This window comes from Lycorma delicatula, chromosome 1 (assembly GCF_047948215.1).
Source record: "Lycorma delicatula isolate Av1 chromosome 1, ASM4794821v1, whole genome shotgun sequence".
Lineage (NCBI taxonomy): Eukaryota > Metazoa > Arthropoda > Insecta > Hemiptera > Fulgoridae > Lycorma > Lycorma delicatula.
Genome location: NC_134455.1, coordinates 145,964,053 through 145,988,879, shown reverse-complemented (window position 1 = coordinate 145,988,879; position 24,827 = coordinate 145,964,053). Strand labels below are relative to the sequence as shown.

General features: G+C 30.2%; 2 protein-coding genes across 8 annotated transcripts in view; one reads left to right on the top strand and one right to left on the bottom strand.

Annotated features, from left to right (window-relative positions):
• LOC142323703 (facilitated trehalose transporter Tret1-like) overlaps window positions 1-24,827 on the bottom strand; it is an 84,455-nt gene that overhangs the window by 18,814 nt on the left and 40,814 nt on the right. The window contains exons 1-3 of one of the 4 annotated variants that reach the window (XM_075363851.1): window positions 22,127-22,313; window positions 12,636-12,707; window positions 8,679-8,827 (exon numbers count right to left, since the gene is read on the bottom strand). Coding sequence is in view for 2 of the 4 variants with exons in the window: in XM_075363823.1 (XP_075219938.1) it covers window positions 12,636-12,707 (72 nt within the window). In the remaining 2 variants the exon portion in view is untranslated. Of the gene's footprint in view, window positions 1-8,678; window positions 8,828-12,635; window positions 12,963-22,126; window positions 22,314-24,827 lie in introns of those variants that run through there. The other 3 variants (XM_075363833.1, XM_075363841.1, XM_075363823.1) reach the window with 3 other exon arrangements.
• LOC142323718 (uncharacterized) overlaps window positions 17,468-24,827 on the top strand; it is a 70,159-nt gene continuing 62,799 nt past the window's right edge. For all 4 annotated transcript variants that reach the window (XR_012756157.1, XR_012756156.1, XM_075363875.1 and 1 more), the window contains exon 1: window positions 17,468-17,659. The gene's annotated coding sequence lies outside the window, so the exon portion shown is untranslated. The remainder of the gene's footprint in view (window positions 17,660-24,827) is intronic.

Sequence of the window (24,827 nt, the reverse complement as noted above, 5' to 3'; positions counted from 1 at the left end):
CTGTCTTTCTCTTTATTTAATTATATTGAATGTAATCTGAATAGATGAACAGTTTTCACTGGTTGTAAGTGCAGTAGTGTCTGCTTATAAAAAGGTGTGATCATTTTCATCATGATAAACAATACTTAATGATGATAAAAACTATCACACAATTATATAAATGTCATTTTCCGTGATGAAATCAAAAATTGTCCCAATATGGATCTGAAATACATAAGTATGATTTAATAAGTCCTAAGGTTAGGACTGCAAATATTTATACATATAATTTATTTAATAAGGTAACATGACAGACACTATAAAAAGCTTTGCTGATATAATTGTATAAGGCTGTATTAAAGTGATTATCTTCTAAAGCCTCCATTATTGAATCAACTATAAGTCCAGTGATAACTGATTTTCCTTGTCTGAAACTATACTGTTTAAAAGAAAACAATGAATTCCTTTTAAAATAGAACTTTATTCAAATTTACTTCTAGATTTGAATTAAAAAAAAACACTGAAATAAGGAGAAAAGTTGGTAATTAACTGGATCATACCTAGAAATTTTTATTCTATCTTGTTAGAAAAAGAAAGGGAAGGAAATTAATTCATTTTAACTATGATAACTATATACAAATCACCATAATTGAACTGACATTTCATTTCTGCCCCTTTTTTTTAAATGCAGTCTGTGTCTGGTGAAGTAAAATCTGGTCACAGTCAGCTCAAAAAAATTGGCCATAAATCTTAATTCTCAGTGGAAGAATATTTTAAATAAAACATCATCATTGATGCTTTTAGATAAGGCTTACTATAGCAATGCGATAAATTACAATGAATACTAATCAACATTTGTGTAAAGAAGATATCCCAGGACTCATTTGCAAGACAAAATAGTAGAAAGTTCTATGACACCATTTGTCCCAATCATGACAATCATTTTCTGATTTTTGTGAAAATTTTTAGTCAAAACAAGTACATCTTTTACAACTAACTTTTTCAGATCATCAGGCCTAACAGTTCCGAATATCTCAAACAAAGCAGCTCATCTCTTTTAAGAGCATACAAATGCTTCAGTTTGGCTATGCCAAAAAACTCTGTCAGGAGTTGCTGTTAAAGGTGATATCTAATAAACACAGTAGTAATAATACTGGGCTTTAACAAATTTGGATTGCAGTTTCCATATTTATAATAAGCCATTGCCTCTACTACTAACAGAGCTAAATATGAAGCTATTTTTCAATATATAATGACATCAGGAGATAGCAGTCGGCTAAGGTTGTCGTTTAAAGAGTTTCTAACAAAAATTTTCATTTTTATTAGGATAATTATATTTAGTTTTCCTACTTTGATTACAATAAGTTTTCCTATGTGTTCTCAAATCATTTAACTCCTCAAGTAGCTCGGTAAAAGCATGATTAGTTAATCTAATTTCAGTGGTTCATCATCTGTATCTGCAGGGCAGTCTCGGCATCCTTCATAACTCTGCTTCAATTTCAAATTTTACAACATCACATTCACACGAGTCCTGTACATATTTAGCTTGTATAAAGTCATCATCGATGCATACATTACACAAAATAAGAATTTCAGTCATGATAAAACTAATGTGATCATCCCAACAGAAATAATGTTATTAACGATCGAATACAGCTCATTTTTAAAAGACACAACATTGTCATCAGTGGTCACAATTTGTCGTTTGAAACATATGTTTTATAAATGAAGGTCAAAAAGATATTGCACGGTGTAAAAGGAATATAGAAATATACAGTGTATTAAGGTGTTAAATGCAAGCGTAACCAAGTAGATTAGATTTTTTTATGTCGTTTTTAATCTTATCGTTGCTAATCCTCAGGGTCCCCAAGACACAAAGGTAAATAATAATGACGATGTCCCCCAAAGAATAATCAAGGTCGATGGAAGTGGATACTCCTAATATATAGATGATAAAGAGAAAGATGATAAGTGAGAAAGAGAAAACAACTATATCAGCCGCCACAATCAAGTGAATAAATTGTTTGACGATCAGTGACAATTAGAATTAATCACACACCTCAATAATTAGAATATAATTGAATTGATTTCAAGAAAAGAAACATTTTTATATATATATATATATATATATATATATATGTGTGTGTGTGTGTGTGTGTGTGTGTGTGTGTGTGTGTGTGTGTGTGTGTGTGTGTGTGTGTGTGTGTGTGTGTATGTGTGGGTTAGAATAATTAACTACTAAACATTTTTGTCAGAAACAATTATGAATGCCAGTGTCCAAAGAAACGATACCATCCAGTGTAAAAAATTTGTTCTTATTTAATTTTCTATATTAACTTAAAAATTCTAAACTATTATAATATAAATGACTAGTATTGGTATAATATACATACTGATATCATAAAACCAAAAAAGTAAATAAATATAAACCGATAGCGGATCGAATTAAAAAAAATTCGTTCATAGTTCGATCTTTGAAAAAATGTTATCTCAAGGTCACTACTACATAGTAGAACGCGATGTAACCTTGATGTTTGGTTGAATGTAGTGCAACTAATTCAAATATAAGCATTCAAAATTATTCTAGCTATTATTAATCCATCAATTAGTAAAAATATCGTATAATTTATGCTCGTGTTTGCACATTGAATATATATAAAAAATAAAACGTATTCATTCATTAACACGATCAAAAAATTAAGTCGAACACGTTTTTCCATTTACTATATCGTTGTAATCGTTCGTAGAACTCAAGTTTTAGGTATTAATCGGATTATTTCCTTATCTCCTAAAAATAAAGGTCGACTATTCTGTGCAAAATATCGCGGTAACTTTAAATAAAAACAATTCTGGAGAAAACCCGAAAACCAATTAATGAATAAGTAAGAAGTAAAAACTGTAAGGGAGAGAGACAATAAAGTATTTGACAGAAATTGAGGCTTTAGAATAAAAATGTACTACTATCATTATTACTGCTTCCCATCTACACTAGTCATTCTAATACTCGTATTATTACAGATTCCTTCATTCATATCTCAGATGCATTCTGGCAAGAGTGCCAAATGTTTCTGCGTAACATTGATATCCAATCCCACTAGGCCTTGGATTTATGCGAGTATATTTTTTATATTTTATTCTGTATGTATCTTTATTTTATTCTGTATGTGAATATATCTGTGTGTGTGTTTTTTCTGTGTATATATATATATATATATGTGTGTGTGTGTGTGTGTGTGTGTGTGTATACTCACAGACAAAGAGTTCATAAATAACACTCACACAGACACACACATGTAACTAAATGCATATTCAGAAGTCCAAATCATCATACTCTATACCATAAATCATTTTTACTCCACTATTATTTCTACCTTTTTCTATCTTTCGAAAAGTTACATTTTAATATAATTACACCCAACGTAAAACATTCAACTATATAATAATTCCAGTTTTCAGATTTATTAAGTTATAAAGAAGATGATAACTTCCAAATAGGATTTCCTCAGGAATATCTAGTTTTCATTCTTTTACAATCTAGAAATTGTAATATATCAAAAACATGCCACCTAATTTTCTTTCATTGTTATTAAAACAGTTATATATATATATATATATATATATATATAGCTGTGTATATTTTATTTATGTCTATATGTGTTTTATTTTATTTTAAGTTTTCAAGCATTGTTACTAAGTTACAACGCAATTTTGTAAGAAATATGTTCTTTATTAGAGTTGAGAATAAAAAAATTATATATATATATATATATGTGTGTGTGTGTGTGTGTGTGTGTGTACGCGCGCTTTCTTTTGTTTATGTGATTGTGAATGAGAATCTACTGAGAGTATGTAAATTTCGTGGATGCACATGAAAATTATTATTAAATCTGCTTATAAAGTACTAATTTAAGGCATTATTTTAATATGAGGTCCGATCGATTAAAGAATAACACTAGATCTATCAATTCAGCACTTCTCTTTGTTTTCTGTTTTACCTCTTGGTTTTACTGAAAATAACAATATTTCAATATAACCTATATATCGTCTCGCTTCCGGGGCAGGAACTGAAAGAAATTAGTAACAAACCCCAAAACCGCTTACTTGGATATTTTGATATTTTATCCTTTTTTATATTTGATCATCGCAAATTACTGAGTTGCGAATAAATTATTCACAACACAGCCGGTATTGTTTTTGTACGTATTATACTACGGGCTAAGTAATATTTTAATAAAAATGATACGGACAATCGGAATATATGTAATCGCATAACTGAAGCGCCTCGTTTAAAACCTACAACGAGCTTCAAAAGTTAGAACAGTATCCGCATTAGACATAACACATTTTATTACCGAGATCATTATGAAAAAATAATCTTAAGACGTGTCTCCATAGTAATAATTACAGTAAGAGCCTGTATGGTATGACAATCAGTTTCTTAATATTTTGTTTTCGAATACACTTTGCAATCATCCTTGAGATTTTCTTCGGAGATGTTCTCTTTCAGTTATAATAATGTTTGATTTATAGTTAAATCGATGCTTTTATTTGTTTCGCTTTTTCTCTCTAGAAAATTATTGAAGGAGCAAGACTTACATAGCTGCTTCTGGCTTTAGATAAGCATTTTAAATTGGTGATACCGTTTTATTAGAATTACTGTGATTTTTTTTAAAGGTTTAAAGCGAAATCGATACGATTTTTAAATACTTACTACAGACCTAGCTGTGTTGCAAACTATAACTATTACATAAGAATTTTCAAGCCATTTAATTAATACAGATCAATAACCACATGCCGATATCGTGATTTCTTTTAGTGGAAGTAACCTGTGATTGTGTCTTTTGTATCGGGCAAAAGATTCCTTGCATATACAGTTTATTAGGACCTCGGTTACATATTGTAAGTTTTCAAATTTACGCCCATTTCCATGTATTATGCAGTAAAAATGAACTCCCTCTTTTTAGAACATATTTCTACTACCGAGTAACTAATCAGAATTATGCGACTGATTCTTTTCGGTAAATGGAATATTGGAAGTTGGAGTTTTATCCGACTTATTCCTGGTAATAATTATAATAGTAATAGTATTCCTGACAGTAGTAGTGCCACACTATTACTGTGTTTTTAGCTTTGTATTTATTAATTATTTTCATAAGAATATAGAATTAATGGTAGTTAAGCAAATTGAATAATTTGTACAAATGATCATCACCATTATAGAACCCGACGATCGGTATGTAGTTAGCAAACGTTCTAGATCGTTAGTCTTATTTCGATGTTACACAAGTTCAGAATAAGTTGTAAGCAGTTTTTATAAGTGCTGTTCTAAGACGTTGAAAATTTAAATCTAAATTAATATATTGTAATTTTTAATTGGATTCGGTTAACCGTTTCATTTTAAGTTCAAAAAATCACCATCCTGTAAATGAACTCACATCTATGATGAGGTAATCAAATTTCCGTGTTTAAAAAAATTATTAATTAAGTAAAGAAATATTTTTTTAAAAATCCAACAAAATGTCAACTTCATGTATCCTCTTTTAAAGTTTCTGCAAAGCACAGTCACAGACATCTTGTGAAAATTAAGAGAAAATAAAGAAAATAAACTTATTCTCTGACAAGTTAAAAACTGTAGTCAGAGAACAAGCCGCAAACTTGTTCTCTGACCGTAAGATAGCAAAATATTTTTTTTTTAATCAATCATTCTGTTCAAATGAGTCGGTTGCAATAATAATTTTGTTTTTCCGGGAAGTAATTAATTTTCTAACAAATAAATAAATATACCTGCAGTCTAAAGCATTATAATTGTAAGCTGTCATATCTAAAACATTTAGTTGATAGCGTTCAATATACTTTATTACTTTTTTTAATAACTCTATAAGCTTAATTAAAAATGTGGTAAATCATATAAATGAAGTTAACGATATAAAAACATTTCTTTTAATGACACAGCGTATAAACATGCAGGCTTCAGTATTTTAGTTATTAATGAAATGAGATGAAAAAAGGTTGTGGTAGAAAAATAATAATTCTGTTTAAATCGCTATGGAATGAGTTCAGTGTATTCCGCAATTTACTTACTACTTTATACCTTTGGTACACTGACTTATGAATAATGTTTTATTCGGTTTAACTCTATGTGGAAAAAAAACAAGCAAATACGATAAATTACAAAAAGTTTTATTTCTTTTAATGTGAAGTGGATTTCGTGTTCTAATTAAACTTACGTTATATAAAAGAAATTAGCCTCTCAAGCCATTGTGTTATTAACGCTTCAAAAGGTTATCCACTTTTTGAAATTGATCCATTTTTTGAAAGTACATTACTTTGATACGGTTTGTAAGCTTCGCCCATTTCAAGCGTTTTCAGAAAATACTGATGACATTATGCAACACTGCAAAGTTTTATTTATAATTTACAACGAAACAGTATTGTTGCACTTTTATGATTCTCTCATAATAGAAACACATTAAACCTTGACAACTGTTTTTTTTTATTCAAGGCCACAATGTTAACGATCCGTCCAGTAAGCAGACAGGGATTAAGGATGACTAACAAATAGATGTTTTTAATAAAGCATTCAATTCGATATCTCATTCTTCCGATACGAGTTCAAATAAATTTGTTTTACCACCGATGCGTTCAATAAAATATATATGTATTTTTTTTTAAATCAACCGCTTCCGTCGCTCATCGTCAATCGATTACCCTGCATCAGAAGATGATTTTTTTAAACTTCTATATCCATTTTTTTTAACATTAAAATTTTAAAGCCTTTAATTTTTGTTGTAGACTGCTACAAGAGAACCGGCTAATTCTTTATGATAACTAATTTAGCTCATCATTCCAATGTTTCAGATTTCATTTCCTACTGCTAAGTCAAGGCTAACAAATTCATCGTCGACAAATCAGACCTATTCAAAGGTCAGATAAAAATTTAAACCATTCTATTTCGATTAAAGTCGAAAAAAGGAGGAAGGACCAGGTTTAAAGATAAGAGGTAACAAGAGCTTGCTTCTAACCAGACTGGAAATATCCAGATCGAGGGCTCCAATTAAAGAGAAAAGTCATCAATGAAAATTTAAAAGTCGACCATCCAGAGAAAGCAGCTCAAAACCGACACATCCTGATCCCCGTAGGAGAAGACCTTGTGACGATTCCGGTCGCCACATCACCCTCTCTGTTATTAGCCCTGAGGAGATTTACTGCAGGTCGACTTATTGATCCTCTGACGCTGATTACATATTACAGCCTCCGTCAGGATGCAGTTGCCTTGGTAGATAATTCCACTAGTGTTTTAACTCAACTTTGCTATCGCCATCGCTTCTTCCAACATATTTTCGCTTGTCTGCTGTAATTTGTAGCCTTCTAAATTAATTAACTGTTCGGCAGAAACGCGATCCTGCCCAAGAAACCTACACAACTTAACTTAACTGCGACTTCTTTGTACATAAGAAGCGATTTGACATTCGTATCATCATCTAACACAATAGGACAGTCACCAACAAGACCAAGACTTCTATCCCAACTTTCCAAATGTTCCTTAGTGGAATCTCTGTATTGAAAATATGAACTAACAACAAAAAGTCAAGACCATTAACAACATGGTAAGTATAAAAAATCTGCCGTAAGAAGATATATATTCCTACCCAGAACCGCGGACATACTGTTAAATGCAATATAAAACGTTTGCCAACAACTAAAACTTTACAGATCACCCTCAACTACATATGGGTGTTCCAGAAGGACAATTTCGAGGATCCTCCTCTCAACAACTTCACCTAATTTAACCTGAGCAATACAGGCACCCTGAGCACTTAACTGACCAAACCTGACCAAGCAGTGAATTGAGATACATCTTAACGGCTCTTAAATAACAACCACAGTCCTTATTATCAACAGCGTATCTAAACTCCTTGTGCAACCTTCTGCAGTTTACACAAGAAGGATCCTCGGACACAGAAAAAAAAAATAGATATCTCCAAATAAAATAGTTCGTACGATCTAGAAATGAACTCTTCGACCAGCAAGGAAAATGAAATTAAAACATAGAAGTAGCCTGAACCTAATGCACCGCAGGTCAAAGTTCAAATAGAGAAAATCCCTACTCAGGAGATACGGAAATAATAGAACATAATTATAACAGATAAAGAGGCTGTTAGAGATCCCGAAGGCGCAGAGGACTCAAAAATAGAGGGCGAGTACTTTTTCCGACCCAAAAATGTCAGCGCGGAGTGCATCCAGTCTAAACTTAGAGCAATACTTCCCATTCCACTTGAGGCGGTATCATCCGATGCAAGCTTTAAATATTATGCGAGTTAGTTTTATAAGTTTCTGATGAATTTAGTTTAAGGATGAGTTTTTAAGAATCTCTGAATCTTTATAGTCATTTTTGTTAAATTTTGCTCAGGTTGAATAAGGTGAAGTCGTTGAGAGGAGGAGAAACAAAATTTTAAGGTACTCATATAACATACGGTAATAAAAAAATCTTGTTGAGGTTATATATTCCAATATAAACATTTCTTTTACTTATATACTATTTTTATTTAATAACTTTATAAAAGTCAGCGTTTTAATTTATACTTTATACAGTAAAGAAACATTAAAAAATCTTTTATAGATATTTAGATAACAAAATCTATTGTTAATTCTACAACTAATCTTATGATTTGCTTTTAGGTTTAAGTAGTTTTTATTACCACGAACTGTTCAAGAGTTTAACAAAGTAAAAAGTTTATCACAAACGAAGCAAGCTTCAAAAAAAAAGTTAAAATGCATATAACGATGCGCTCATAACCATTTAAAATTCTTCTTCCTCATGAAGGCGATATTATCTTCCTTATGATACCTAAAAAATAAATTAAATAAAATTATATCGAAATAATTGAATTTATCGGTAAGTAAAAGTAGGTTCGTATTAAAGGTATACTATACCGAATTCCTGTTAGCGTGTATTCATACTAATACAGAAAAAATCCATAGTAATTCAAGTATAAAAGATAACAAATAAATGTTTGAAATTACTTAAGAAGATAACTGAAAAATTAACCAAACTTTCTTTAAAAGAATTTTCAATCTAACCGGTGCATCAGACCAAAAGATTAGCCTTATTGTGTAGTATTTATCATTGTAATCCAACGTCCACATTACACGAGTAAATTACAGAAATATCGCTGCCGGCATTCCTGTCACCGAGCTTTGATTTCGCTGTCACACCAGTAATTAAAAAATCCGTCCTAGCTCTCACTTACTTATGATTTTTTACTTTCAGATTCTTCTTCTCATCACGAATATTATATATTCAATACGTTTTTGTATTTCTAGGTCTGTGACGTATTTGTTTTTGTCTACTGTGATAGAATTATCATCTAATTCTTGAAGCTCATTATTTTATCTAAAAAAAAAAATAACTTCAAAGTGGATTAAGACCTATGAAGGAATAATAATCACGGCTTTCATCAGCATTTCCCGAAATAGAATATCAATTTAAGTATGTTAATCGTTTTTAGGAATCTGAAAGTCAAGTACTTCAACGTTCTTCATGCTCACGATAAGATGATAACACTCCTTTATTTTGTGTCTTTGTAGAATGATTATCTTCATCTAGGTGATACTGTTATTACACTTTTAAATTTGTTTTTAAGGGAAGTCCAAGAATCTTAACACAGCCCCCGGCAATGAAACCACAGCAAGTGTTCTACCTTTCCGAATAAAATATTTATGTATATAACAACATAAAATTTAAAATAGTGTAACAGTTGCGTATGAAACATCAGATCGATTCCATATTTATAGATAATACTTACCAGTCGCGTATAATTCATTTCAAAATAAAACAGAATAATAACAAAAGAAAAAATAAATGTTTTAAAATTATTGCAAATTGCATTCTACTGTTATTTAAAATTGAGGTCATAAAGATCTAAAAAAAAAGTAGACAGATTAAATTCTATCGCTACCTTCTACGTTGAAACAGTATAATGTAGCCACTGAATACGAAACATATAAAATTAGATGAGTTTTATAACGCAGTTATATTAAATTATTGTTCTCATTCCGTTACAAATTTGAAAACACAAAACCTCTATTATAAGTAAATATCCAACTTTTTAGGAAACATTACTAGCTATCAGATTATTGCAATAACACTCGTATAATTTATTAAAAAAAAGCAGCCTCGAAAAATCAAGCGACAGCAATCGCAGGATATTAGAAATTTTAAATAATAGGTCATTCAGTAAAATCGTTTATTTCTGATACATGCAATTATTAACAGATAGTTAACACCATCTGTTAAGCTGCAAAAGTGTACACTAAGAAATTTCAGATTAGTATTATTCTTAAAATTAGTAATATATTATATTATCAGACCGTCCGTAGAGGGTTTAGAATTACATACAATATTTTCAATCAATAAATTCCTAGGCCGTTTACTACCATTATAAGGGTCGTCCATTCTTAAGAATTACATTCAAAGGTTATAACTTGTTAGAGCAGATTAATTATCCTAATTAAAAATTATTCTTAATTTTTTATTTATTTTTTTCTATATTTTAATAAAAAAAGTAAAACATTAATACTGCAAAAGTCTCAGGATTTAGATCTTCAAACTCAATAGTTTTGGATGAAAAGTTTAAACGGAGCTAATTCAGTTCCTTTAAAGATTCGTAATCTTTAATTAGATTTATTTAATGAAACTTTTCACTTAATAAATCAGTTTCTGATATCCAATTTCATAATAATTAATTAATTTTAAATGAGTTTTTGACAGCCAATTCAAATAAAAATTCCTTTCATTTAATCAATTAATTAAAACATTAATAAATAACGTTATTAAAAAAAAATCTCTAATGAAATTAAAAAAGTTAATGTTTGTTAAAGTTATTAAATATATAACGAACGAATGAAAAACAAATTTATGTTGAACTACGTATTTATTTATGAATACATGCTTTAATAATGAAGAGCATATTATTTTGAAGCTACAATTTCTTGAAAAAAGATTGTAAATACAACTTTTTAAAAAACAAATTCAAACATCAGGAGCAAAACGAACACGTCTTCGCTACTTCGGTAGATTCTACTTAGGTTTAATTCTTTTACAGTCTAATTATCGATGTTTTTCGTAAGAAAATTAGTAAATAGACCTATAATGATTTGAGATAATAAGAGTATACATTAAAATAATCATGTTGACTTTTAAATTAGAAATTTTAAGTAAAGATATAATTTTTAAACATGGAAAGAATTGTATTTTAATTTAAATTACATCCGGCCATCGCGTACAGTACTATTTTAGCAGATTCTATACAGCTTTTTAGCAGACGCATTCATCTAAGATAGCTAAATTAGGTTAATTAGGACACAAAAATTACGTGTATAACGGATAATAAGAAAAACATTGTTCAGGAAATACTTGGTAAATAAATTTTTTCTTCAGCATGAAGCAACATTCGGTTATTTTATACCTAATATAATTACACATCTAAAAATACTTAGATTTTTTTCTGGAAAAAAATAACGATTAAAACTGGTTATACCTGACGTGCTGATAAAATAGATATTAAACTATATTACAATCCTTTTTATTACTTGTCTAAAAAAAAAGAAACAGACCAAATTTAGACCCTTACTGCAATTTTAACTAACGTATTTCTTCATTTCAGTTATTAATTTATCTTAAAATTATCTCAAAACACACTCATTTAGAAAACATCGCTGCGTATATTTTTAGCTGTACGCGCTGATGAAGCACTGAGAATGACGCTGGTAATATGCGGAAGATATAAATGTTTTTTAATTACATTTGTATAATTGTTACGGCTATTTATTATAATTAGATTATATTAAATAATCGACAACCAAAACAGAGAATTTACAATATTAGAAAAAAAGTAATTCTTGGTTAAATAATATTAAATTCTAATTATGTGTTTCTGCAGTAATATACTATATATCTGAATAATAAGTTTTCTACACGAATTTGCTCGTAAAGGTTCATAAAAAAAAAAATTTAGAAAGTTAATCATATTTAACCAAAACACAATAATTAATTTAAACTATACAATTTTTATAAGCGAATCGCTCAGTTCTTAGTAAATTTAATTAAAAATTGGTATCATAAACAGTAGGCTCTTTAAACCGCACTATAGTACATACTCACTTTATGCGTTCTTTAATGGATTGATTTGCAATAGCTATAAGAGCTAACTTGCATTTTTTTGCGATTACCGGGGCAAACAGCCGCTACAGACAGAAGTTCTAAGAAAAAATTAATATTAAATCGTGTCATGTTAAAGCGCTTTCATCTAGTATATCGATGCATCAACACCACTCGTTTAAATAATCTTTTTAACAAGATGAACCAGTTATTAAAAAATTACAGAAACAGAATAAATCTGGATTTAATATTAAAAAAAATAATTAATTATAAAATTCAAAAAATACACTGAACTGTGAACTTATAAGTCCTTTGATTGAGAGAACTGTTTTAAATCTGAAATGAAAGAAGACAGATAACGGCTACTGAAGTTGGTTACTATTAAGGAAAAACAATTTAATGGTGAAAGTTAAAGGTCTATTCATAAAATACGTAATTTAAATAGTATTTTTTCACTTACAGAATAAAAATTGACATTATTAAAGCATTCACGTACCTGAATTAACGTAGCCTTAACACCGTAAGATGATAAAGTGTTGCCGGCTTCCATATTCAAAAAATTTATTATCTGAAAAAAAGAAAAAGTTTTAATAAAAATTTAATTTTAAAAACTCATCTTTTCAACATTTATGCAGTAATTTGGTTTTCCTCAGAAGTAAAGATATCTTTAAGAAAATATAATCTTATATTCATTAATTCTTTTTAATTCGTTAACATTTTTTCTATATTCTTAACATGCCTCCTCAGTTAAAATTTTTGAAGTAAAATAAAAATTATGTAAAATGAGATAATAGAAAAATGCCCCATAAATAAAAGTTGGTATTTTATGTAACTTTCTTTAAATGAGTAAATTAGAACGAACACGTCAGCAATCGTTCTGATGAAAAACAAAACAAATTGGTTAATCAGTTTAAATGATACATAGTGAATAAATAGTAAATCACTATTTATTACTAAGTGTTATCGATTAATTGTTATTGCGTAATATCAAAAAAGTACGTCATACAACGCGCGTTCATTTCTTCCCGGTTACAACACTAACACGTGGTGTAATCTCTTAATAATTCCTTATATATTAGTAATAATTGGTAAATAATTATCTTAGTCGATTAATGTTCCTTGTATAAAGGCACAGACAACAAAGATAAGATACCGTGGTAAAAATTCAAATAAGACAAAATGAAGAAACTAAGTTTGGAAAAATAAGTGTTAGAAAAACCCATTCAATCAGATTCGTTGTTTCATTTTTAATTGTTTACATTTGAGAGCGACTAAGAAAAAAATATATATATATATCTTTATATTTGAGAATCGAAGATAAAAAATGAGGATTTTAATATTCGCTGATGAAGATTCGTTCTTTTAACTAAGACAAAAATAAGTAAGAAGAATTCTGAGCGTTATGGATTTGTAGACAGGATATAAAATTTAATTCAACAATAATAACATGATTAAAACAAAAGTAATAAAATGAAATTTAACACAAAAAGAGATAACGGCGAGTAAAATATTTTTAAAAAAACCATTTTATAAGGAAGGAGAATGATTAGGAAAAAAGTAAATTTATTGAGAACACCAACTATTGATTCTTAGATTATAAACAAATTTTCTTTAAATATTATTATGGAGTGTAGCTCTTTAAGGCAACGGTTACAGGACGATAGTAAAGCCAAAAGTACAAAGAAATCTTTCGAAATGCGGGAATGCAGAAGAATGCTGAATTAACTAGATCGATAAAGTTTAAGATAAAGAGGTTTTAAGGCGGGTCGGAGAAAAACGCAAGTCATAGCAAATTTTTACTAGAGTACTTACTTACAAAAATTACTTTTACTTACTTTTATTAAGCTTACTCATTAGTAAGTTTACGGATTATATAATAAAGCAAACACGAACATTTAATAAAGAAGGAAAATACTCGTATGTAGAAACCAAACATTGTAGCGGCAAAAAAATTTAGCATGAATAAAATCACGTTCATTCGTGAAACTGATGAAATAATTCAAAACAATGTTTAAGGATGATGAATAGAACTGAGCTAATCGATTTGCTGATTTTTATTAAAGAGGTCAACTTATAAAGCACTGATGCAAAGTTTTGCTATCACCTTGTGTGTAGATTTGGTTCGGCTTAATGTTAGTTTTTAGGTCTCATGTCACTGCTCAGGGTGTAAATAAGGTAACCTTTTCGTTAAATGAAAAGAAGTCTCCTGGTGTTGATTTATTAAGAGTTTCAGTTCTGAAGTTTGTGGGTGATGAGACACGTACCTTAATTTTTAGATTATTAATGCTTCAGTTAAAGAAGGTGTTTATCCTGTTCGCCCGATTTACAAATCAGGTTTTCACGGTGATAAGTTAAGCTACAGGCCGATTTCTATTCTTTCTGTTCTGGATAAAATTTTTGAACGATGTTTACATGAAAGATTATATAAATATGTTGAAGAAAATGGGTTTCTTGGAAGGTGTCAGTTTAGGTTCAGGAAGGCCCTGGGTGTAAATAAATTCTTTTCAGATTTATGTAACTATATAAACGGGAATTTGGATTAGGGAAACCATGTTTTAATTTTGTTTATCGATTTTTCTAAAGCATTTGATCTCCTTTCTCGTTCAGTAATACTGAGGAAGATTAAAGAAATTGGGGTTGGTGGACGTGTGCTGACTTGGTTTCAGAACTATGTATCGAACCGCAATTTCTGTCTAAAAGCTGGTAAAAAACTGAGTTATAAAGTTCACATAGATTCCGTATTCCTCCAGGGGGTCTATCTTAGGATATTTGTTCTTTTCAATTAGTGTAATTGGTTTCGATAGATTTTTAAAATTTTGTCTGCCTATGTTGTTGCTCTAGTCATAACAAATGCGTCCAATGTACACGCTGTATTTCATATCCAAAAAGATCTTGATGCACTGTTACGCTGGGCTCATGATCAAGGCTTAATTATTAATGAAAAAAGACGGCTGTAATGCACATCCGTTCCCCAAAATCAGTAATTAAGAAAAATTATTTTTAAACACATACTTGAATTTTTTTGCAAAATTCTTCACCTTCCTGCAATTGTTCTGTTGTAACTTATAAATCCAAGCATAAATATTTAGGCATTATTATTGATGAATTTTTTACTTGTTCTAAGCAAATTAATGTTATTTCTGCTCGGTTGCATAGTGTACAATATAAAATGTTTCATCAACACTTTCATTTCCCTAATTATGTTTAAAAATTGTATATTACAAATTATTTGAGTCAATCTTTAAGATGTGGTATTAATGCATGGGGACATGCTGAGGATTATTATTTTAAATAATCCGTTCCGTTCAAAAACAAGCAATTAAAGCTATTTTCTAAAAGCCTATAACAATAGACGTATTTCAACTAATATTTAAGTTTTTCATTGAGTCAGCTGACTTCTATCACTCAGTGGTCTGCTGTATCAAAATATTATTATAAATAACTTTTGCTCAACAAACTTTTTAAAAGTAAGAAATATGAACTATGAAACTCGTAACACACTTATTTTATGCACCGGCCTCATAACAAGTATGGCTATCATACGTTGTCATATCCTGTCCCAAAGATTTTCTCAGGTTTATCATCAGGCACATTTAATTTCATTTCTATGATGAAGTTGAAGGAAGGTAGACTTAATCTCTGTTTAAATATTTAATTAGTTTTAAGTAACATGAAGCAGAAAATTGGAGAGCAGGAATATTAATGTTTACGAGGATAAGGAGATTTTTTTGTTTTATGTTAATTAACCATAAGTTACGAGTTTTATTTTATATTTTACTTTTTCAATGGAATTATTTCTGTTTTTGTTAATTCCTTGTACGAATAAAGGAAGTATTGTGATCGCGAAAAATTTCAGTTTTCAGATTTCAACGGAAATATCCATTTTGACCAGTTTCGGCGTGACGTCTGTTTTTACGTATGTATGCATGTGCGTATGTATTTCGCGTAACTCAAAAACGATTAGACGTAGGATGTTGAAATTTTGGATTTAGGACTGTTGTAACATCTAGTTATGCACCTCCCCTTTTGCTTGCAATCAACTGAACAAAACGTGACCAAAAAAGCCCAAAATCCAAATCAATTTGGATTTTGGACTTTTTCTTAACTAAAGTAATAAGCCCTCATTTAGAATGTGTCAATAATATATCACAAGCGATACTTATTTTCATCGGTTCCAGAGTTATAGCCAAATAAATTTTTAATTTATGAAATATTTGGATCTTAGGGAATCTGTTCGAATCAGACTTCATCTCCTTTCTTTAACTTAAATATATTGATTTATTAATAATTATTAACCTCTCATTGTAAAACTTTTTTACGATGAATAATAATTCAATAATAAAAAAAATATCAGAAGTTTTTAATGAAATAAGATTTTATGTACTTTTCAATTTGAAAAATGTGTAAATGTAATTTAACAGGGGTGCAAGGAAGACATATGTTGTTTATTATTTGTAGATACAAAAATTGATAAAAATTATAATAATAATAAGCTTGATATCGACATATATAGGACACCCATTAAATAGGACACCATAATTCATTACAATCCATTTCATCCTTGAAATCAATAAATTTCGACGTTTAATTCACTAGTATACAGAGCTGTAAAATAGTTAAAACATAAAAATATAAAATTAATCATTAAATTAAATAATATCAAATATATAGCTATAACTAATGAATGCAATAAAAACCTAATAAATATATTATATACTAAAATAAAAAATAAAATTTACATAAAAGGTAATATAAAACTAACAAATAATAATAACCCATAAAAATATGCTAAAATTGAATACGATATAAATTACAGAAAATTGAATAAAATATTTAAATCGTTTGAATTAAAAACTGCAAACAAGGAATAACAAAATAATTAACTATGTAAACAACAAAGATCCTACTAGAATAATAAAACATAATAAATTTAATTTAGATAAACAAGGAGTATACAGTTTAAAATGCACAAATCGCTATCTGGAATATATCAGGAATACTAACCGATCTTTTTCAATTAGAATTAATGAACACATTAATTGTATAAATAAAGGAAATAAAGCACGATCCAATTTTACTAGGCATATCTTAGAAAATAACCATAATACAACCCAGATAATTTTATTAATATTCTTGAATATTCCAATAACTTTCATAAAACAAATATTATAGAAAAATAATATATATACTTAAATAATAAAAGTTTGATAAACGAACAAGCGAAATTTGAAAATCATGTATTATTCAAACAAATAATAAACAATAATTTTGATTCTTAGGTTGGTAATACTGCTTCATACTGATAAATATAACAATTGAGACCTTCATACTGACATGACGGATAACGTTAACTTTATTTTACCTTTTGACGATCGATTGTTATATTTATATTTTTATAAAATTAAATTTAGTATAATTAATGATAAGTGAAGTAAATAATTATAACGTGTAATACATCACTGTTCCTGAGGATGGATAAATAATCCGAAAGCGCTCAAACATTACTATTAAAGATTGTTGGTAAGTAGAAACTATTATATAAATAATTTATGTATTAATACCAATGGGCCATGCTTAATAAAATTAATTTTAATGAAATAAACAATATATATATTTAATTTTTTGGGTTATACGGTCATTGGCTTCTAAGGTCATTAGCCCTCGTCGCATTCTTAAAAAGGAGTTCAAATCACCATTAGTTCGTCATGTGTAAGGTGTAAAGGACCCTTACATTTTATTTAAAAACCTAAAACGCAAACAAAACATTTAGGCACACATATATATTAATACTAGGAACATTTACAGGGTGTAAAGGGCTCTGATGTTAAAAATAAATAGAATACAAAATTATAAATGAACAAGAGCGACCTTACAAAACCAACATTTTCTCTTTCCTCCCTTATATTAATTTTAAGCACCCACGGGGCAACTGGCAACGCCATTAAGTATTACATCAAAAGCCGCAGGATACCGTGACAGTTAACTACCCCCCCTATAAATTGTCCTGTAGGACTTAACCCATCGAGGTCCCCCCCCCCCACCAGTCAAAGGAGCAATTCGATCACCTGTTCAGGACGATCAAAGAGCCCCTCGGCGAGGAGACTGCCCTTCCCAGTCCTGGCATACCTGGCTCCAGGCATGCCTTGCGCATACCATTTGCCTCGCGCCCTCCGTCAACCCTCGAGGGTCCTCCACGCCATCATCGGATACGCTTCGACTCCCCCACTCAAGTATGCAGGCGAGCCCGGGCGCCCTAGGCAAGAGGGCTACCACCCTGCTCTATACGTACCACGCTTCAAGACTCCACTTTTTTTATATTTTATTATACATTAAATTAAACTACATCCCTTAGAGATTCCTTAACAGAGCTTTAATTTCCTTAGAGACTTGTTAATAATCCATTAGCGTGCATATACACAACTATTTTTTCCTCATTTCAATTTTCCAAATCAGCAGCAATACTTTTTCTTAGACCGAACCGCTTTCTGAAGTCCTCATATATGGTACATTCTTCCATTATTCATATTTGTTAACCGGCGCAGAAAGACCAATGTGCGGTGTTCGTAATAAAGCAATTACAGTCAAGCATCTTTGTTATTCGCGTGTGACCAATACTATGTCTAGTCACCGCAACTTGTTCTCGGCGAGTCGCTCTTCCATTTATATGGAGAAGTTTTAACTACGTTTAGTTTGGTATTTAATCTTCTCCAATCATTACTCCACCTATTTCAAATTACATTAGTTAAACAATTTTTAACATCAGCCACTCGTACATGAATTCTAACCATGTTATCACAGACTGTTGCCTTTCTGGCAGCTTCGTCTGCGCTTTCATTTCCTGCATGCCTTGGAGTCCATATAAATATGCATCGCTGTCCTTGTCCATTTAAAACGTTCAAAATGGATAGGATGTTTTCGATAAGGACGTCCTTAATATTCTTGTTCCGAATTGAGTAAGTGCACTTAACGGATCGGAATCTCTAAATTTGGCATGTCCATCCAGCCCTCTGCGGTTGACAAAGCCGCCTGCGCTCGATCTTCTAGCTGCCATCGTGATGTCAAGAACTAATAGGAAACAGTCATCGGCGAAAGCCTGGGCCGTGACCCCTTCTGGGAATATCAATCCCAGAAATCCGTCAAAGACCAGGTTCCACAGCAAGGGACGTTCTACGGCCTGTAGGGCTACAGGAACTTTGAAGTGTTCCACACAGATGGCAGAACTCCAGCAAGGAAATGCAGCCTCTACGTCAATAAAGATTGACATATAAAGATTGAATGGGATGCGGTTTCGGGCCGGGCCAGTACCGGAACAAATGCACCGGATCTAAATTTCGTTCAGTTGCCCATCTCCCGCCTACGGAAGATGCTGCAGAGTCTCACGATGGAAGCTGGAATGGGACACAACAACTAAGGGAAGATCCCTGTGCAAGTTTATACGGGATCTGGGGGAATGGTATGCCTTAAGTTCGTTTTGAAGGGTAACGGGTGCCCGGGTGCTCACCAACCATGTTAATTTGAACCAATATCTGTTTCGGTTCCGCCTGGCGAGCTGTGCGTCTGCGGGGAGGTATGCGTCTGCGTCTCTTCAAAAATACCTTAGTAAATATTTATTATACAATTTTATTTTTTATCAAAACAGAAATTACTTATTTTTAATATTTATGGTTATGATAAAGAGAACTTAATTTATTTTTATAAAAAAATTTATCTGCTTATTTCTTGAAGTGACATTTTTTTCTGTAGATTAGTTTAGAAACAAAAACTAAATTATAATAACTCATATTAATATTGAAATAATTATATATTATAGTTACACAGATTTTATTAATAAATTGATTTATTAGAAACAAGAACTAACTTATAATAACTCGTATTAATATTGAAATAATTATATATTATAGTTACACAGATTTTATTAATAAATGGATTTATTAAAAAAATCAATTTATTTAACTGATTTATTTATTACAATCTTTTTCACGATTGGAATCATTTCTTTCTAAGCAAAAAACTTCGAAGTAAAAATTAATTCAGTTTTTTCTGAGTAAAATCAGTTATTTTTTGTATTCTCAATTTATATGAGATTGTTATGACCTAATAATAATGAATAAAATGAAGCTAATTAAATTTAATGACCTTTACAAGAAGCCAAACTGTTGAAAAAAAATTGGCCTACAATTACAAAACATAATTTATTAAAATAATCATTACAGCAACCCTCAAACTCATGTTAATAGTACAATTTTAATATCAACAAATTAAAGTATAAAAAAAGGAAAACAAAATCGATTAATAGATTCGTATGATGTTTCGAAAGTTCCAAATGTCTATTCCAGCCTTGTAAATTGAGCTCCATAAACGTCTGCGACCCTTGTCGGAGTTTAAGTACTTATAAGTTGTTACAACCACGGCTCGCCAGGCGAGGATGTGTTTTGTCAGTTAGAAGTCAAGTAATTAGTGGCCGGTGCCGAGCCTCAAAATACAATGTATATAAAATTATAACAATATATTAATAATCGTTCAATAAGAGAACTCTTAACAAACTGTTACATTAACACTCAACTCTAATAAATGAAATTATCTTGTCTGTATTAGACAAATTTAAAATAGAAATTCATATAAACTCATTCACTTGAAAAAGTAACTAGTAAATAGTAATTATGGACAGGAATCGCAAACAAAGGGTTATTTTATATGATATTGGTGAAGTAATTTACTGACAAACGGATGAAAATAAAGTTAAAAATGCTAAGTTCTATTATCTAAAGTTACAAGCTGAATAAAAAAAATGTAACGTAATTCATAGACTTCAGATTTTATTGAATTTTAGAAATACAATTTCGCCGGAAAGAGTCCGCAGAACTGGACGGCACGGCGAAGTTAACGAACTATGTTTACAGTTCTAAACATGGCCTACTAGAAGTGAAATGAAAATGGGAAAAAAATTAAAAAATAAATATGAAAACATTATATTTTATTTCAATTAGATTTTTAATAAAAAATGCTTTCAAATAATACCTATAATTTTGTTAGACAACGTTTTTCTTCCATTTGATGAACCGCGGGCCTCGAAAATGTCCTTTATCCTTTTTTTTAAAGGTGTCTTTACAAATCGTGTCGCTAAGTAGCAGTACTAGATAGTACTAGGTAGCGTACAAAAACTTGTTAATGTACTTGAAATAATAGAATTTAAAAGAAAATACATCTTATTTTAATAGTAAATGCTTTTATGTAAATGAAAGTACTGTAGATGAAACATTTTTTTTTAAATTCCCGTCACTTCATAAGAAAAAAATAAAAGTATTAGTTTACAAGATATTATAGCTGCAAGACATTATACTAGTTTTATTAAAAAAGGAAAAGATATGAAGTGAATGAAATATCAAGAAATTGGTCGATAAATTCAAAAATGTATATTTGTTTGTACTAGAAAAGCAATAAATTTTAATAATAAATCCGTAAGATAACAATCAGTAATTCTTTAAAAAAAATAAAATAATAATCTAACAAAACGCAGAGATATCCAAAAAAATTACCGTTTTAAAAACAGTTTTATTTATATTACAGAGATTTTTGTTTTTTTGAGCGGAAGAAATATCTGCGAGACTCAACGTACGGTTTACAATTTCATTGTAATTTTTTGGATATTACATACAATTGGCTAAAAAACTTAGGTAGAAATGATTTTTCTTTTTTTTATTCTGATAAATAACTATTTAAAACAATTTATTTACTTTACTCTCATTTATAATTAAAGCATTATTTATATTAATTTCCTACAAAAAAAAAAATTAATAACATGTTCAGTTATTGAGATGTAATAAAACTGCGTCCATATACTGCGGTTTAGGTTTGCCTAAAATTTATTTACATTTAATAAAGCGTAGCTATTGAACCGTTCAAATCTCTTGAAGTACAATCAAAAACCACCACGGTTAGACGCAGATAAAAATTTAAGAAGTAGAGAATTATTCATAAAATACTTACCTAAACGATAAAATCGCATTAAACTAAGAAGTAAGATATATTTTCTTCCGCATTATAACTGAAAAAAATTATAAACAGTAGTGCACTTTAACAACAAACAGCAAGTCATCACCTCATCATCTTACAAACGAACACCTTTTGCTGCCTGATCTACCCACGAACTGGTTATGCTATGAGTACTAACAATCAAACGCCTCTGTTTGTAGATGGCGCCTTAATCAATGTACCAACTTGATTATTCTTTTTTTCATTTGACTTCAGTTATCATTATTAAAAAAAACTTTTTTCCTCGTGATCGGTTTTTTTCTACAGATAATTTTTTTACTCTGTAATACCGTACTGTATTGTACTACTTTTTAGTACTGTATTTAATTAGAGTAGTACTCTAATACACGTACTTAAATTATGCGAACTTTTCTGGCGGCATTTGCGCTAAAATATAGAATTAGAAACTTAACGTGGTAATAACCCACTGATTGCGGTAGGCTGCTGCACAGTTTTTATTAAAAAACTGTTGAGAAACAGTTTTTTATATCATAAACTCAGATAAGAATACTCTTCTTGAACTGTTCCTAAATATTACTCGTTTATTTTTATTTTATTGCTGGGATCAATTCAACAATTATAAATGGTAAGGGTAGGTGTATAACACATTATTTAAAAGGCCTTGAAAGATTTTAAAAACTGACGAAAAAACTTCAGATTATGACAACCTTAACCGAATCTCGATCATTTAATGTTTTTTACAGATATTTTCAAACGTGACATTCAGTATCTCTAAAATAATGGCTCAATAGTGAAAAATGAACAACTTTTTATACACCTTCTTAACGGAAAATAGAAACTTTTTTCTATTTTTAGCTTATTAGTAATTATTATTTTCCTGCAGTATAATCTAAAATCAATTTATTAGTTTTGTAAACTATAATGTAGTTATTTTCTTTAGTGAGTTATAGTTATTATTTTATTTGCAATAGGTTTATCGTTAAAAAGATATTTTTGTAGAGATGGGTCGGCATTTTTAAGTTCATTACTAAATGATATTCCTTTTTAAGGATTTGTGGCATTTTATATGGTCATTAGCCCTTTCCACAACAAAAAAGAAAAACATGCTATTCCCTCCCGGTAAAAAAAACCGCTAAGGACATAGTCAATAGACAAAATATCTTTCCCTCCCCAGAAAACAGAACACAGGTGACATAGTCAAGGACTAGGCTTGTCAAAAAAAGTGCATCTAAAAAGACTTGTCAATGGTTATTGAAAACACAACATAACAAGGGTGTAAAGGCCCTTGTCATTCTAAAATCTTTCTAGTTGTTTCTTACGAAATTTAGTCAAAACTCACAAAACAAAAACTTGTCTGTGATGTAAATTAAAACACACGTTAAAGAAATCTATTAAACGAAGTATTGCAAGGGTGTAAAGGGACCTTGCTATTACATTACATGCAAAACACTTATATTTAAACCTCAAAAATATATATCAATAAATTAAATAATACATCTATAGTCGTTAGCTAGTATGGCGAGTGTTCCCCTCGCTTCCAGCAGATGGCGCGGTCACTGGTACACAGCTGGCCGTTAAAAAAACTGTTTTCTCGCGGTCGCGGGTATGTGACTGATGCGAAAAATAGATACAAACAATCTTTGATGCGGGTTATATATCGTGCTAAAATTTGAGCTCAATCGGTACAGAACATTTTGAGTTTTTGAGCGTACACAAACGAATTTAACATTTTTATATATAAAGATTTGTGGGCTGCGAAAAAAGCCCTTAAGTGTGCGAAAAAACACATAATTTTAAATACTTACAAAAGCAGAGTAATGCTTACAAATTACAGAATAATCAAACGGCGTTGATTTCAGATGTTAATTAACTGTTACGTAAGTAGAAGTTGTGCTGCTTCAGTGTACAACGTGATTCTCGAGTATGAATCTAGTAATGAATTACGGTCACCAAAGGAAACAAAACCCCGCAGGTCAATTGAGAAAAAGGTGAGATTTTGATAAAAACGCGATTCGTAAAAAAATTACACGAATTTGAATTATTTAGAAATAGTTTAGCGGTGTATTATGTCCTTTGGAAGAGAATTCGGTTATTGTCTTCGACAACGCTTCTTATCATTAAACGAAAAGAATTCGAGCCGTGTTATAGAAAAACAATGATATCAAAATGTGGCTTAGTTCTAAAGGAATAATTTTTAAAGAGGTTTAAGTTAATGTTCAATCATTGCAAAGGGTTTCGCGTATTAAAAGTAATTATAGTTCGTATAAAATTGGTTTGACACACAACGCCATATTGGTAAGTCGTGTTTTTATTCGGCTCCTAACGAATAGTTTGCCGGCCTCCGTGGCGCGAGTGGTAACGTCTCGGACTTTAATCCGGTGGTTCCGAGTTGGAATCCCGGTCAGGGATGGCATTTTCATACGCTATAAATCATTCATATCATCATCTGAAGCAATGCATAACGGTGGTTTCGGAGGTTAGAAAAAACAAAAAAAAATCGAATACTTAGTTGTGTGGTTTCAGTGTTACTATTTGTGAATTTTGTTCTTTGCTTTTACGTAGCAAAGAACGCTAAATGACCAAAAAACGATTGTTTGGTCATATATATGTAAAAATATAACCTAACAAAGGATGTTTTGGTCATTATGTAGAGATATCATTTTCTGTGTATTTGGTTAATTCGACTTTTTTTGTT